Here is a 16013-nt window from a genome sequence, read left to right as displayed (position 1 = left end):
CACCATAGGGGCTATTACGAAGAAGGTTGCCCCATACATGCAAAATAAATTAGGGGTAAAATTTGAAAACTATTTTAAAGATGGAATATTTTGGTGTAGTATGAGTATTTCCTTCCACAAATTGCTCAGTCATACTTAGATACTTAGATATTTATCTGTTGTTGGATATTTATTGTTTTTAGATGTTTGTTATTGTTAATTGTTTACTATTGTTACTTATCTGTTACTAAGTACCTATTATTAGAAGATATTTAAAATAGAGACTCAACAAGGTAAAGGCCTTGTCAAGCCTCTAAAGGGGAGAAATGATGCCTTAAGTTTTAGCATTCATATTTTTAGATTCTGTGCTGCCTAGGTGTGTAGTTCTGAGCTGCATATTAAGTGTTTGTAAGCTCCCTTCACAGAGTAGGTAGACAAAACAATTCCTTTTCTAGCTTGAGACCAAGGACAACCATTACAAGTTTCAGGCCCAAGAGCATAAGCAACAGTGGACTGAAGAGAAAAAACAAGAAGGATGGGACTTCATAATCTGAACCTGTAATTGGACAATTAACCCCAATATGCAAATGAATCAAAACTTATAAAAGTGTGAGACCTCGTGATTGGTCGTTCATTTTTTTCTGACTATTTTGGGTTCATCTTGGGTATTGCCCTGGTTGGGCTCTTGTGCTGCCCAAGGTGTATCCATGAAAGCCTTTTAATAAATCCCTACTTTATTCTTTAACTCTGTCTAGCCTCTGTTCTAGGTCAGCCTTCTCAAGGCATCATGGGAACCTGAAGCTGTCACAGAAATTAGGCAGAGCAAATGGTAAACTAATTTAGAAAAAATATTTTATTCATAAAATGACTCAACATTGGTGCACAGACAAAATATCTTGGAGCAAGATAATTTCATCCCTGAATACGAAAGTCAGAATAATTTTGTTCTTCCTTCAATACTGAAAACTAAAATAATAACAGAAAAATTATATCCAGAGTGGGTGCTGTGAGGCCTCAGCTCCTGGTCTTTGGATGTGTAAAACTGAGGTATCCAACACTTTGTAGGATCACTTCCTACGTTAGGATCATTTAATGAGTAAAGGGCATGCCCTTGAAATAATAATAATTATTCCAAATAACCATAAAACCTTGATTATGCAAAACATCGTATGATGTAGGAATGCAAAAACTGTCTTCCTTCACTCTCAAGCAAAGAGGCAAATCTTAATTCAGAAACAATATACATGATAAACATAAGTTTTACAAAAAAACAGATTTTATGTTTTAAAGTTGGACCTCTAACTTCACCAGAACAAAGAAGGTAAAGAACTCACATTAGTATCCATGACATTTTAAAATATTTGCTGCCACTTGTGAACTTTCCTAAGCATATATACATTGCTATCAAACCCTGGTAAATGTAGTACAAGATACACAGGGAATTTCCTTTTGGCAGTGAAGACATCATAATAATCATCCCAGCTGGATGTCATAGGAGTGACAGGTAAGCCACTTTTAGAATGACATCTAAGAATGCACTGGATACAAAAGTCAACTCTGTCTTTGGTTTTGAAACACATTCAGATACGAAGAATACACCCACCCACCCCACCCCCATTTTCTTCTGTATTGCCTGGGGATTTTCTTCTCAAAGTCCCACCACTGGAAATTATCTGCACACATTTCTGTTGAAAATAAATCGAACAATAGTTTTCAACACAGGTATCTTCATTCTTCACATCTTCAAAAAGGCAACCTATAAAAGGATGCAAAAACAATACTGTGATTAATTTCAACATTGCAGATAAAACAAAGATGCTTCTGTATTAACAGAAATTATATATTATAATCATATTTTTACTTACTATCACACCAGTGCAATGAGAAAACAGAGGCTGTATTTATTATTTTTCCACCTCTTCTCTACCTAACATGTCTCCTAAAAATTCTCAAACTTTCTTTTTTTGTTCAAGCACTGCCTGCGTTGCAGAACTAAAACTTTTTCCCCTCAGGATAACAAAGAATGTTTATCTCATCTAACTTCAAAGGCTATTTGATAGTAGTTTGAAACTAGCTTAGATTAAATCTTTGATACATTCCCAGTTTTGTCTGAATATTAGTTTGTTGGAACAGTGCTGTCACTCTAAGTCAAATCCTGATTCCAAAGTCACAATGAGAAGTCCAAAGTCATATAGAAAACTGTCTTACATTTTGAAATAACCAGGAACCTAAATCTTACTGAGGGGAGAAGACAAATACTTGTATATGATCAGAAGATAGCAAATGATGTACCTCTTCTCTTTACTGCACAAAGTGAATTGTCTAACAATTATTTAGAAGGAAGGTGATCTATCAAATACAAGAGATCTATAGGATTTCTGCTGTTCCAAATTTATTTGCTCTTGGTCACATGTATGCAGCAGTTTCTCCTGTATGGTTTTGGTTTTGTTTAGCCTTCTTCAGGATCTGCAGCATACTAATGCAGAAAGTTAAGTTAGCTGACTGGAAATGACACATCCAGATTCTTATCTGCCAAAGAGATTGCTTCACATATTTTTTGCTGACCAGTAAGACAGAAAAACAGATGTACAGATGCCTTCACAAAAACACAAGAATAAAATAATAAAAAAAAGACTACCAGGTTACACTGTCTTCTGAATAGATACAACCTATTTCTCCTGTCCGATGAAAAACATACAAGAAAAATCTTCTGAGACAGACACTTTTTCAACTTTCTGTTGAAAGCTCTCTGCAAGAGATTTCAACAGTCACTTAAGTGAAGCTTAAAATTACCATCAATTACAATTTTGAATTTTCAGAGATGACCCCAAACACCACTCTACTCAATGCTGTGATGAAAGAACTCATGAAGCATGATGAACCAGAAGGAATTGAATGCAAGCATAAAAAATCACTGAATATGCATAACAGAGGATAAAATAGTTAAAACACTCCTTTTGGATCCTGTGCCCAAAGTATGTTTAAGAGAGTTATATGCCTGCTATAAAGGATGCAAAAAAAGAGAGCAATTTTTAACATATATAAGATGGTTCTCAGAGAATCAGTCACAGAAAGGATTCATGTCTAAATAGTACATCTACAAGGCATAAATGGGACATAACAACAATTCTGGGTTAAGAATAGAAAAAAAAATCATGCAAACTCACTTCTTGAACACTCTTTTGCTACTCCAAGACTAACAGAAATAACCCCATAGAAAATTGCAGTTACCACATGGAAGGGTTTGTACAGACAACAAAACTGAGATCCCTGAAATTTCCAAATCATTATTTTCTTCTTCCAAACTGGAACTAAAATTCAAAAACATAATTTTTTTTGTTCTATATTAAATATAAGGAAGAAACTGTTTATTGTAAGTATGGTGAGGCATTGGAACAGGATGCCTGGAGATGTTGTGGGTGCACCTTTCCCTGGAAGCACTCAAGGCCAGGCTGGATGGGGCTTTGAGCAACCTGGTCTAGTGGGAGGTATCCCTGCCTGTGGTGGGAGGTTGGAAGGAGATGATCTCTAAGGTCCTTTCCAACCCATTCTAACCCATTCTATGATTCTGTGATTTAAAGAACATACATTTTCAGAAATGGTCTATAGGCAAACCTTGCCAGCAATCAGCTGTCTGGCCAGGTTGGAAGTTGGCCTGCTTTTCCCATGAAAATCTCATCCCACTGACACATGTCCATAAAGTGTTTTTTTAAGCTCCATCAGCATTTCCCAGCAGTAAGATGCTACATCAAAATAATTTCTGCCAGCTCAACCAAGGGGTGTTGTAAAAACCACAGACTACTTGTCATGTAGGGAAATTTATCCACTATGCCAAAGATTCCCACACTCAAAGAAAAAAGTTGAAAGCAAATCAATATGCTTGTCACCTTTCTCATGATTTAGTTGCTCAGAAAAGTAGAGACATATACGTAATTATGAGCAAATGTAAAATAAGTTATACAGGCTAGGAATGAAACCCTGGCACCAGGCAAATCAAAGACAAAACTCACATTGACATTAACAATGTGGGAGATTTGTCTTTGCATTGCAAGGAAAAAATAGAAAAATTAAGAAAAGCAATAACCATCTCAATACACAAGACTCAAAATTTTAAGCAGATTTTTCTACCTGAGATTGCAGACTCCTTTGCTACACAGTTTTGAAGTGCCATTAGAGTGGATATATTTGTTTAATTTGACTGCTTGCTATATTTTATAATGTATGAAATACACTTTTCTTCTCCTTTGAGTTATTTGCAGCATAATGCTTCCCTAGACTGCTAGGCTCTCCTACTGCCCAATAAACTGAAAAGCAACAAAAGTAATAAATTATTAGTGTCTGTGTTTATATTTACTACCAATGTGAATGAAAAGAGCACATTAGATCATTCCTACAGCTGACATATCAGTAAAAAAAAATGCAAATCAAGCTGTTAAAAAACACCTGCAACCCATGAAAGTACTTCAGAACAAAATCAACTGAAATGAAACCACTTATGAAGTTCCAAATTATCCATCCAAAGTTCAATATGAAGCATATAAAAGATTCCTCTATTATACTGTTACTGCAGATGCAGTTGGATATCTAAACAGCAGTAAATTATATGTTCTAATAAGAAATGAATTACTATAGGTTGGGAAAATGGGACTACGTGGTTCTCCCTCAGTTTTACATCTATTAGGATACATTCTCTACAGGACAGACAACTACTAGCTTCTTCCAGCTTTAGAAACAATGCTTTCAGCAGTCTGCACATCAGTATTTCACTGTTATGAGAGCATTTTGAAATACAAATTATGTGCCAAACAGTTATTTCATCTACAAAGGTTTATTACTAAATTCAGAATAAAAGTCAGTTCTCTAATCAGTTTTTTATTTACCTTAGCTCAGCACATTGTCCCCTTCTTAAAGTGCTCAGGATAGCCAGTATTAATCCACCCTTAAGAACAATTTATGTACTCTACCATCCACACTTCTATGACATGAGACACTGTTTTTTTTTTTTTCCTTTCCTCTCAATTATTTCTGAAGATTTAATCTTACTATGTCACAGAGTATCAAGTGTATATCAGCACTCTATCCCATTAGTTTCCACAGAGCCAGAAGCTGCCAAGACCTCTGGATAATGAACAAACATGAACTCCACATTTTCAAACATTTTAAGAGATATCAATACAGAGGGAGCACCAGAGCACCACAGACATATGAACAATAGATATATCTTACAAAATCACTCTTTTGGTAAACAACAGAGCAGCATCAGCTTTGTTAAAATCTCCCAGAGTCAGGACAAGTTAAGAAATCCAGGTAAAAATGCTCAGTTTTAGATGTGCTCTCTTGGCTTTCTCAGGAAAATCATATAATGGTTTGGGGTTGAAGAAACCCATAAAGATTTTCTAGTTCAAATTCCACTTGCCATGAGCAACCTGGTCAACTGAAATATGTCCAAACACCAAGGAGTAAAAGGTGAAAGAAAACAGTTGCAACTTCCTAAATGATTTTTAAACTATGGAGACCTAACAAATTTAGAGATAAAAGAAGATGGTTCCAGGTGACTGAAGCTAGTGAAAAGAAATCTCTTCTACCAAGTGCTAACAGTAGGTGAGCTGGCAGAGTGGATGACTGCTGTAAGAGAGGCAGGAGCAAGACAGAAGCAGCCGAGCAACATATTTTAAAGAAATGCAATCTTCAAATCAGCTAAGCAAGGAAAAAGAAGTTTAAATCGGCTGCAAGAACCATAACAGGAGCTAGATCCTTACTTGCACAAAACAGGAAATAATATGTCAAAAATTGCATTCCCATGATGCAACAAAACCTTTGAAACTGTTCTTGTATTGTTCTCTTTTAAGGAGTCCAAGTGAATTGTGCAAAAAAATCCCTATGTATGTCTCTCAAAGCTGACAATGAAGAATTTTTAATACCTATGTCTCTCCTAAGAGCTAAATGAAAGTATGTGGAAGATACAGAATTTCTCTTCAGTTTTAGAGGGAATTGTACTTCAGTTTATTCCTGCATAATTATAAAGGAAAATAGTGGGTTGAAAGTAGTTATGTATGCTTCAGTTTCAGCAGAAATTATATCTCTAAATGCTTCCTAAAATATGACTACTGCAGGTTTTTTCACTGCACAACAAATAATAAAAACACCACCCAGCTCAAACCTGAAGTTTAAATGTATAAAAGACATTTTACTATTGTCTTCTTTGAACTTTAGACCAATTTTTAAACACTACCACACCCAGTTCATAACGTTACATTGTGTTTTAGAATAACACATTTTACATGGCTATCTTAAATCATATCTACAGTGACAGTCTGTACATAGACAGATACCCATGCTTCAATCCTGCACATGTGCTAGTGTGAAATCAGGCGTGATGAAATGACTGCAGAGGAAACGCTGATTACACACCAGCAAGGCTACAGCCTACAATCAACATCAAACACTGTATTTATATCCACTCAAGGCTGACAGGTAATCAAGCAATGCCATGCCATCCATGTGCACAGGAAGAGAATAACCTTCCCAAAAAGACAAGGACAGCTGTGAGCAGACCTCTGCTCCTAGATCCAGCTGTGCTGGATGATACTAATCTCACAGGCTCATGGTGTCTCTCTTCTGCAAGTTACCATTCCCTTCTCCCCACAAAAGACTACTTCAGAGTTTCTCCTACTGTCTGTGAAATCAGACTGATACACCAAACTCTGCCTTCTGGTCTGCACTAAATGAATGGGTTTATCCTAGAAACAAGAAAGGGAGGAATTGCACAAACAATTCTCCTGGCAGATCACAGGGGAGAGACAAATCTCTCCCTGGTGGAAATGAGAGTGAAAAGATGAGGATAGTGGTTTTTTTCCACATGTACAGCTGGATTTGAAAGATAACGTATACTCAAAGACTCAGACCAGTCTAATATATCCAGATTTGCATTGCTACAAATGTTATGGCTAATGCTAAGTGTTATGACTTAAGCCTTAATAACTACAGCTAATACAACTGCTTGTGTGGTTGCAATTATACTGCAATCAAGATGCCCTGTACATAGAATACACATCTACCTTAGAAAAAGAATCAGAGAAAGTGATATAAACATGTTTGTGTGAATATAACTGAACCTACATATCCCTTATCCCCATATTTAATAATGCACTAATACCACTACAGGGACAATGTGCATAAACAGAGAAGGCCATAACCCTGCCTGACACATTTCTCACTCCTGTAAAATAATGACAGATCAACGAGTGGGAGGATTAAAGCATCTGCACCATGTCTAGATCCCAGCTCTATAAATATTTTTTTTCTGATAAACTCTGCAAGAAGTTTGGTGTTGCTATAGGTGCTGAAAAGAGACAGAGCAGGCAAAGGAATAAGGTCTTTCCCAGAGGGGAAAGTTCTCCTTCCATTCCCACACCACCACCAGAAGCAGTGACAATTTATAACTGTTACCATTACCCTTTGGATTAGCAACTAGCAGCAATAGCTGATTATAAATAGCCACATTAAATCTTAAGAGTTCACCTGCCTACCCACACCACACAGTTTATATATTTGTTCTCACCTAACAATCGAGGATCAAGTCTGCTGATGCACAAATACCCTGTTCCAGAAATACATTTGGCACCAGTGTGAATGAATGGACACAAAGCAGATGGCATTAGATGAGCAGAGATGTGAGAGAACATTAACTGCTATATTTACACTTGCTCCCACTGAATCCAGAGACCCATAAAAAAGCAGCTGTCTTTTCCAGACTTGAATGTTACCAAGCTGTTGCATATTACCCCTAGATCTCTGGGGTGGCTTCTGGGGAGAGCAAAGGCATCTTTAAAGGAAATTGGAGAGTAAAGCAGCATGTTCACTACTACAAGAGTAAGAGGAGCCAGAGACAGAATCATTATAGTTGGAAAAGACCTCCAAGATGATCCCATCAATCATTGAGATGAGCCTACCTTGACAGTATACTATGTACTTGCCCCATAGGGCCTCCTGGTAGCCTGCAAACTCACTCCAGCAGTAAAGGTGTCCTCTGTAACTCTGGTGGTTAGTTCTTTTTCTTCTGTATTCCAGGTTCTTGTGATAATAGTTGAACCTTGGGTCACTTCTTGCCTGTTTCTTCTATGGCATGAAGGTCATGTAAGCAGACTTAGCTGCTCTAAAATTGCCTCCACAGCCCATCATGGCAGCCACTTAACACAGCCTGCCAACAATAATTGTTTCATGTTCTCTCACACAGGGAAAGTTTCCCAACATGCTTTATATGCCATGCAGTGAGAAGTCTGGTTTTGAGTATGCACCAGAATATGTTTTATCCAATTATCCTTCCTTTACATTTTTGGTCTAAGAAAACCAAGGGAACATCAGCCTGTGCTCACAGCACCATAACTTCATACCACTAGATTGGTATGTCTTATTTTAAGATAGAAACAAATTTTTTTGAGCAAAAATGTCTCTAGAGGAACACAAGTCCCTTGAAAAGGTCACTAAAACAATACTACAGATTGACAGGACAGATGCAGTTGTACAAGCCAAGTTTAAAATATTGAATGAAATAACAAAATGAATGTGTAGGGTCAGTCTAAAAGTGTTCAAGACTATCACTATCATAATCAAGTTCCAAAGAAGCTAAAATACATCTGGCATACTCTCTCAGACAAACACAGCAGCACTGTGATGCAGGACTATGTGAAGGCAATAATGAATCCAAAAGAAGCACAGATTGTGGAGCCATGTTATGCCAGCAAACTAAAACCCTGCAAACTGGGTTGAAGAAAAAGGGATGTGGAATGGTGGCTTTGCAGTCTGACCTACTAACCCCTACAGGCCTCAGATTTGGGTATGGAGGAGGGGACATTCTTAAGATATTCCGTGAAGGACTCTTTACATCACTTACTCCACAGGATGTCGAGGTCATTCTTTAGCAGAAATGTCTGCAGGGAATTTCACATCTCAAATATTGTGCTTGAGTACTGTGCTTCAAACAGCTTTAAGGTCTTAAAAGAAACATAATTTTGGTCAGTGCTATGATACCACAGAAGCAGAGGAACAGAGGTGGCAATGAAAGCTGGGAAGAGCCTGGCTTCAGCAGAACTATCATCTGAAGAGTGAAATTCCCCAGAACTCCTAGGAGAAGGCTGGGGAAAGGTAAGTCTTCCACTGTACAATGTGAAAGGCACTGTACATTTGTGGGCTTTCCAGTCTTCAATGCAGGAAAAAACTGATTAGATAAATCACCATTCAGATAAATCACTTCTGTCCAAGCTGGAGAAAATGCGAAATACAACCAAAACAACCAGGCAGAAAGAGAATTAGACTCCTTTCATTCAATTTCTAGTGGAATTGATTTCAACCAAAGCAAAGGTTTCCTTCCTTAAATATGATTTCTCAATCTGATAATGTACATCCAGGATTTAATAAATAAACCCATCTATAAATCAGTATGCATTCTTTCAACCTAATCCTTCATAAAGTATTAATTTCTTATAATAATGGAGCTAGATTTGAAATGTGACAGAGATAAATGAGAAAAAGCAAGAGATTCCTCCAAAGTACCAGGCTGTGTATGTGTACTGCAAGCTATCACTCTGCTACTGTTAACAGTTGCATGATGAAACTTGCCAAAGCATTAGAGAAAAAGCCACTGGCAGTTGCAAAAACAGTAGAAAAGAAATCCCTGTATGTTTTTAGCTGATATGAAGACAAGCAATTTTTTAACATTTTAGATCAAGTAGTTCTTTGTATGAAAAGAAGGAAGTTTTTTTGGGTTTGTTTTCTTTCAGAATGAGATGGCTATTAATCTTTTTGTTTCTTTACATCTAGAAGCTCCAAAACTTCATGGTTTTATTTTGTTTTCTGCCAACCTTTCCTCATTAGCCTGTACTATTTTTATTTCCACAGCAGATGTTACTTCTTGAGGTACCCGTCATTGAGACAGGCACAGAAATAGCAGTATTATTTACTCTTGCTAGTCTTAAAAACACTTTTTTGAATGTAAACCATAACAGTGGGTACTAATGCTACATTGCAATTACAGATATAAAACAAACTGAGCTAAAAACCCCATAGAATCTGGGATTTTCTTAGTCAACACCAGATGAAGTTTGGTTTTTACTGTAGTAGTCACCACACTCCAAACTTAAAACTAATCATGCAGTCAGAGCAGCACATATGTTTCTGCATCAAGTGGTTTTAAACTGCAGCAGAAAAACATTTGTTTAAGCATATATATCTGCTGTCTTATAAAACAAAGGTCTAAACAGAGAAATATATTAATTTATTTTGTTGACCATGAAGCAAGTGAATTGTACCTAATTCCAGAGAGAATAAAAAAGGTGAGCTAAGTGGCCACATAACCTCACTTAAACAGTGAATCTTCTCTCTCAAAATTAAGCTGTTAAAGTATGATGCATGTCAGGTGTGTTTCACAGCACACAATGCATTTATTTATGTCTTTGATTAGATGCTGACTTACCCAGATGTGGGATGTTCTGGTCATTTGCATGGCTGTTGCTCTCAATTAGAGGCTCTTAGGTGGTATTCTCTACAACAAAATTTATCCTATCTCACCAAAATACCTTCTTACTCTATTTTAATCCTATTATGTCTTAAAGAGAGGGAAGTGCTAACATATGTGAAAGAGAAGAACTGGTTTTATGTCTTTACTACACAGTAACACAGCTGGATTCTAAGGTGACAAATGTGTCCTTTCCTCTCCTTTTAGACATGAAGTACTGTAGCATACTCTAAAACAGAAAGGTGACTTTCAAGTGCTGCATCAACCAAATCAGAAAAATTAGTAATATGTTCTTCTATTACCAGCTTAATTTTCTAGCTCAAATGATCCCTTCACCATAAACTAATATTTTCTCTATTATTCCCTATTATTGAATCATTCCCCACAGTAACTCATATTGTCTTTCTCTGATTTTTAACCACTACTCCTAATCAATCCTTCTCCTTTAAACCCACAACACACCTTTCATCAGGATTTACCTCCAACCTGCACTATGTCAGCTATACCGCAGTAGGAGATAAAGTTTTGCTCACAGTTTCTCCAGGAAAAGCAAGATGACTATAAAAATAGTTATTTATTTCCCAGCTGCAGCAGCAGGTAAAATCTAGGAGTCAGAATCCCCTTCAGGGCCTTGCTGGAGATGCCTTTCCTTGCTTATGTTTCTTTTTTCTCTCCTCAACTTCCTTGACCTTTATAGGAGTAAAACAGCAGGTTAAGATTATTTCAGGTCTAGAAGAAGCATGGTGGAAAGATAAAGAGGAACTGAACAGGAAACTTAAGAAGAAAGGAGAAGAAAGCAATATATCTTGCTACAAACTAAAGTGTAGGCAAGCATTTGCACTAAATAAAAGAGACGTAATTGGGGTGCATTATCAAAGCTATCATGCAAGCATCAACCAAAGAAATTATTTGGGTTTCCCTCACACTCTCCTTAACACCCAGTGTAAAAGCAATACCATTATCTCCAGGATTCACAACTGGCAAGATGCCAGAGACATTACATATTAATGTTGTTGTTCAATGCAACTTTGAAATTTAATTTAATGAAAATCAGTCTTTCTCTTTTTGTCCAAATTTAGGCTCCTGTTCAGAGTCTGTTTTAGGCCAATCATAAGACAACCTTCTCATCTCTTATGTTTTCTGAAATGCCCCAGAAAACACAACAGACAGGTAAAACTGACACGGGAAATTATAGAGCAGCACCAGAGGTCACACGCTCTGCCACCAAACCGTCTGATTTATTAAAAACTACTGTGGTAAGGTGCTTTACAAACAAAGTGGCCACAAGGAAACAAGCCAACCACTTTTTTTAATTCTCCACTTGCTGATGGCCTGGAGGGTATAATTGCAGTTTAATTTTGCTTTTGTCTCTAAACTGTTACATTTTTTATCTAAAAAGAAAATCTGCCAAACCCCGAAAGCCAAGAAATAGTCTACCCTCTTCATATCCTGCAATTTTTATAGTTAGTCATGTCATAGAAACCAGTACACAGATGTAAACTGGGTTTCTAAGAGTCTCCCTTAGCAAATGCTACAGGAGCAGAGCACACTGTTATGTCATGCTGAAACTTCTGGGATATCTTGCCACATACTCAATGTTGCCACAGTGTTAGACATGGCCATCTCTTGGGTGTACACCCATTTCTCAACATACCAAGCCCAAATGCTACCTGACATATGATTTGAAATACCAGTAAAATGTAAGGAGGGGAAGAGAGAGAGCATGACATAAAATGGATGTATTAGACAACAGAAATAAATTATATCTTTTATTGAGAGATTTGCTATCTGCTCACATTTAGAAACAATCTTTATTTTTACATGCAATATAAACAATCAAATCTACCATAACTCAAAAAAAAAAAAAAAAAAAAAAAAAAAAAAAGTAAAGGAGATTAAAGGACAATGTGGTATTGTTATGTAACACTTTGAAACTAGATAGGTTGAATATATGTCTTCATTAGGTTATCTTTTGAAAACTTAATGGAAAAAAAAAAGCAAGTTTGGAAAGTTAGCTGCTTAAATTCTCTCTTTGCTTCCTGGCAATTAAAGCTGGAATGAGAATAAATACCTCCCTGCATGAGGTATGAGGATTAATTTGTTTGTGTATATAAATGGGTATTTAAGTATCAACTACTATTTTATTTTTAACACCTTATTGGGACTACTGCATTCCTACCAGAGTTCAGCTTTTGGCAAGAGATTAAGACTGAGTTAAAACAAGAACAGGTGTTTGGAAGATGATATGGCTGCAATAAAAGCACAAACCAAGAAGATGAAGGGGAAAAATTATATAAGGCATTCATTTGTATCCTGTGAAATAGAGAGACATACAGAAGAAAACAAAACCACAATAATTAAGAGATATTTAGGGAAATGTGTTTTCCTACTGTGATTCATTCCCAAGGGGACAGAGTCTGAGCAGGGCTGTCCTTTGGTCCCAGGTCATCCTGTTCCTGTACAATCTCATTATGCCTATTAAATGGCCAAGCATTCAGTAAACACTGCTTAATACTGGTTGGGTAATAAAACATTTTCAAAACTTCTAAAGGATGTGAGATTTTAAGGCCACTCTCAGTGAGATCTGAGCTCCTAAATTATATCAGGTATTTTTACAGTGTGGATTTCTGGTCTCTTAAATCCCTATAGCCATTACTAGGTGAAACTGATTTTTATTTATAGGGATTGAGCACATTCTTTTGCCAGCTGCAATCAGAACAAAAGCTGAAACCATCCATTTTAAGGCTCAAACTCATGAAAACAGATGTTTTCTTGGTAAAAAAAACTGTTACTGACCTCGAAGCTTCATAAGAAAATACCATTTTTAGTATATACTAAGTATATACCATACTTGGTAAATACCAAGTATTTACCATTTTTAGAATATTTTTCCCATAGCAATAAGATAATTGAAGATAAAAGCTTTCAAGTAGTTTGTTTTTTTGAAAGCAGACAGTGTTCAAATATCAATTCTGCAAGTTAAACCTCTCCATCAGGATTTACTATTAATTTCATACTAAAGTAAAAGTAAATAAAGTGAAGATTTTTAAAGGCAAAGATCTATGGGAAAGTAGTTGTTGAAAGACGTATGAGGTTAGTTACTACTGTGTTTATTGACACATTCTAGTGAGAGTAGAACATGATATACAAAATAAATAAAATTTAACTATGGAGATACCGGGAAGACTCTCCATGGGCAGCATGAGCCTTCAGCTCTGGGAACTCTCAGTGTGATTGAACCTCAAAAGTCAAAAGTTTGACTGAGAACATCACAAGAAATTAAAATGGTTGTCTAGACTATATTGAAGTCCCTTATGTCTTTCATTATGAAAAAGCATGCCTGTAGAACAACTGAGAGAAGGAATGCAGTAATGTAATTTCTGCATGCTAGATGCTTATTTTCCTGCTATTATATGATTCTTGCATTTTAAGAAGGTTTAATTCAATCAACTTTGACTTCAGTACATTGACATTGCATCCTTTTCTAAGTATTTCTTGTCAGTAGTCACCCATGAGACAGAAGTCTATTAAATTAGCAAGAGAGTAAGAAAGATTTTTAAAACAAGTGATGACAGAGAATTCTCTTTGAAAACAATACTGAAAAAACAATTTTGACCAGAGACAAATTCCCTTGTCCTTTTGATTCTAATGATTTCCTCAATAATAACATGGTTATTCAGAAGCTGAACTTTGCCCTGGATCTTTGATTCTGTACACACATTGGAACATCTCTATTGTCCAAGGCAGGCAATTATTCATGTGGTGAAGTGCTTATGGGAGTCAAATCTAGACTCATAAACAGCTTATGGATTCCTGCCTCTGACAGGCACCAGACAATTTTAAACACTTACCCTCTATCAGGACAGATTTGGAAAATTTTGATGAATGCATCAATTAATGGCAATTGAAAGTTAATTTGCCTTCTAAAAGGAAGGGCTGTACAAGGAATCAGGGGATCTTAAGACAGAGGTTGACTCATTGATTATCCATAATGTTATCTACCATAACAGGACTAAATTAAACGAAATACAAGAATTCCATGAGGTCTCAGCTATAAACCAGACCAATTACTGTTAGTCTGTGAAGTAAACCAGAAGCTAGGATAAACATCTGATAACAGAAAATCCAGAGCAAAACCCTTTCTGAACCAGTCTCTTCATCAGAATCCTATCCCAGTATGTCATAAGAGCAGCAACAGTGGGAAATGCAAGTTAACACTCTCAAGCAGAGGTCAGACTGACCCTACTCACTGGCATCAGGACAGCAACTTCCACTGCAGGGACAGGACTCGCCTTTTGCAACAATGACCTCTTGCATACTGTAGCATGACTGGAAGATTCTGAATCTCAGAACCCTGATACAGTTCTCAACCATGACTATTCAAAAACAGGAATAAACCCCACACATAGACATTTAATTATTCAAAGCCAAAACCTCATCCTAAGCACAGCCTTTTTTCCTCACCAAATGAAATCTCAAAGATTTCAGACCCCAGCAGATTTCACTATTGTATTTCACCAGAGAAGTATGCATTTCTTTGGTGGGAGGTTAAGCAATAACCAAACACTCTTGCAAAGTTCCTCCCACTGTGTTGGCACACCTTCATAGTCACTAGAAAATGCCAAAGATGCAGAAGGAAAAGGTTACATGAACAAGAGGCTGGGGGAGATGGAAAGGCTACCTTAGATTAGATGTGTTGCTGCTGAATAGAAAACTACCACTCAATACCACACCAATGGGAGCTGATGTACAGATCATTAAAATAGTCAAAATAAAGGTACAGGCAGTATCATGTGAATGAACACTGAATGGACATGGTATTAAAACATCTGCAAATGCACTCTGGAAGCAGTGTGCTCCACAGGCAGCTTTTTTCACCTTTATATAGAGAAATCAAATAAGGAAGCAGAATACAGAAGGCAGCTTTCCATATCGTATCATATCATATCATATCATATCATATCATATCATATCATATCATATCATATCATACCATACCATACCAACCATCATATCATATTCTGTTACTTCCTGAAGTTAGTTTCATGTCTGATTTATCATGGAAGATATAGGTAAATGATTCCATATGTCTTCTCTGAACTCCAGGTGACCCTGCCTAGAAGCCCCAGACCTCTGCTCTCCCCAGAGATCTCTGTTACTTCCTCTAAATTGCGAGGAAGAGTTCACATCCTTAAAGATGTGAAATGTAACAAAAATTAAGCAAGCAGGAAAATATCAGGCATTTACACACATTTAAACACGACACCAAAACAATCTCCCAAGAAAACCTTCAGATTTAGATCCAGAGAACTGGATTTAAAAAGTGGAGTGCAGGTGCATCTACTGAACAGTGCACCCTCTCACATCACTCTTATTTACACATTTCATTTCTAATAAGAACATATCAGCTCTGAAACTGAGGGATGTGTATGCTCTACTACCACAGCATATGCTTGCACTGTGACAGAACCAAAGGGTTAAGACAGAAATTCCTGTGAGCACTCCCTATCTCTCTTCATAA

General features: G+C 36.8%; 1 protein-coding gene across 1 annotated transcript in view; it reads right to left on the bottom strand.

Annotated features, from left to right (window-relative positions):
- Positions 1-809: 809 nt before the first annotated feature.
- The window catches only part of UBE3D (ubiquitin protein ligase E3D), a 79454-nt gene continuing 64250 nt past the window's right edge, over positions 810-16013 (bottom strand). The window contains exon 12 of the mRNA XM_077782526.1: positions 810-1735. Coding sequence (XP_077638652.1) covers positions 1715-1735 — 21 coding nt within the window. The 3' untranslated portion in view covers positions 810-1714. The remainder of the gene's footprint in view (positions 1736-16013) is intronic.

Source organism: Lonchura striata, chromosome 3 (assembly GCF_046129695.1).
Source record: "Lonchura striata isolate bLonStr1 chromosome 3, bLonStr1.mat, whole genome shotgun sequence".
NCBI lineage: Eukaryota > Metazoa > Chordata > Aves > Passeriformes > Estrildidae > Lonchura > Lonchura striata.
The sequence above is the reverse complement of the archived record's forward strand: the minus strand, read 5'-3'. Positions and strand labels throughout refer to the sequence as shown.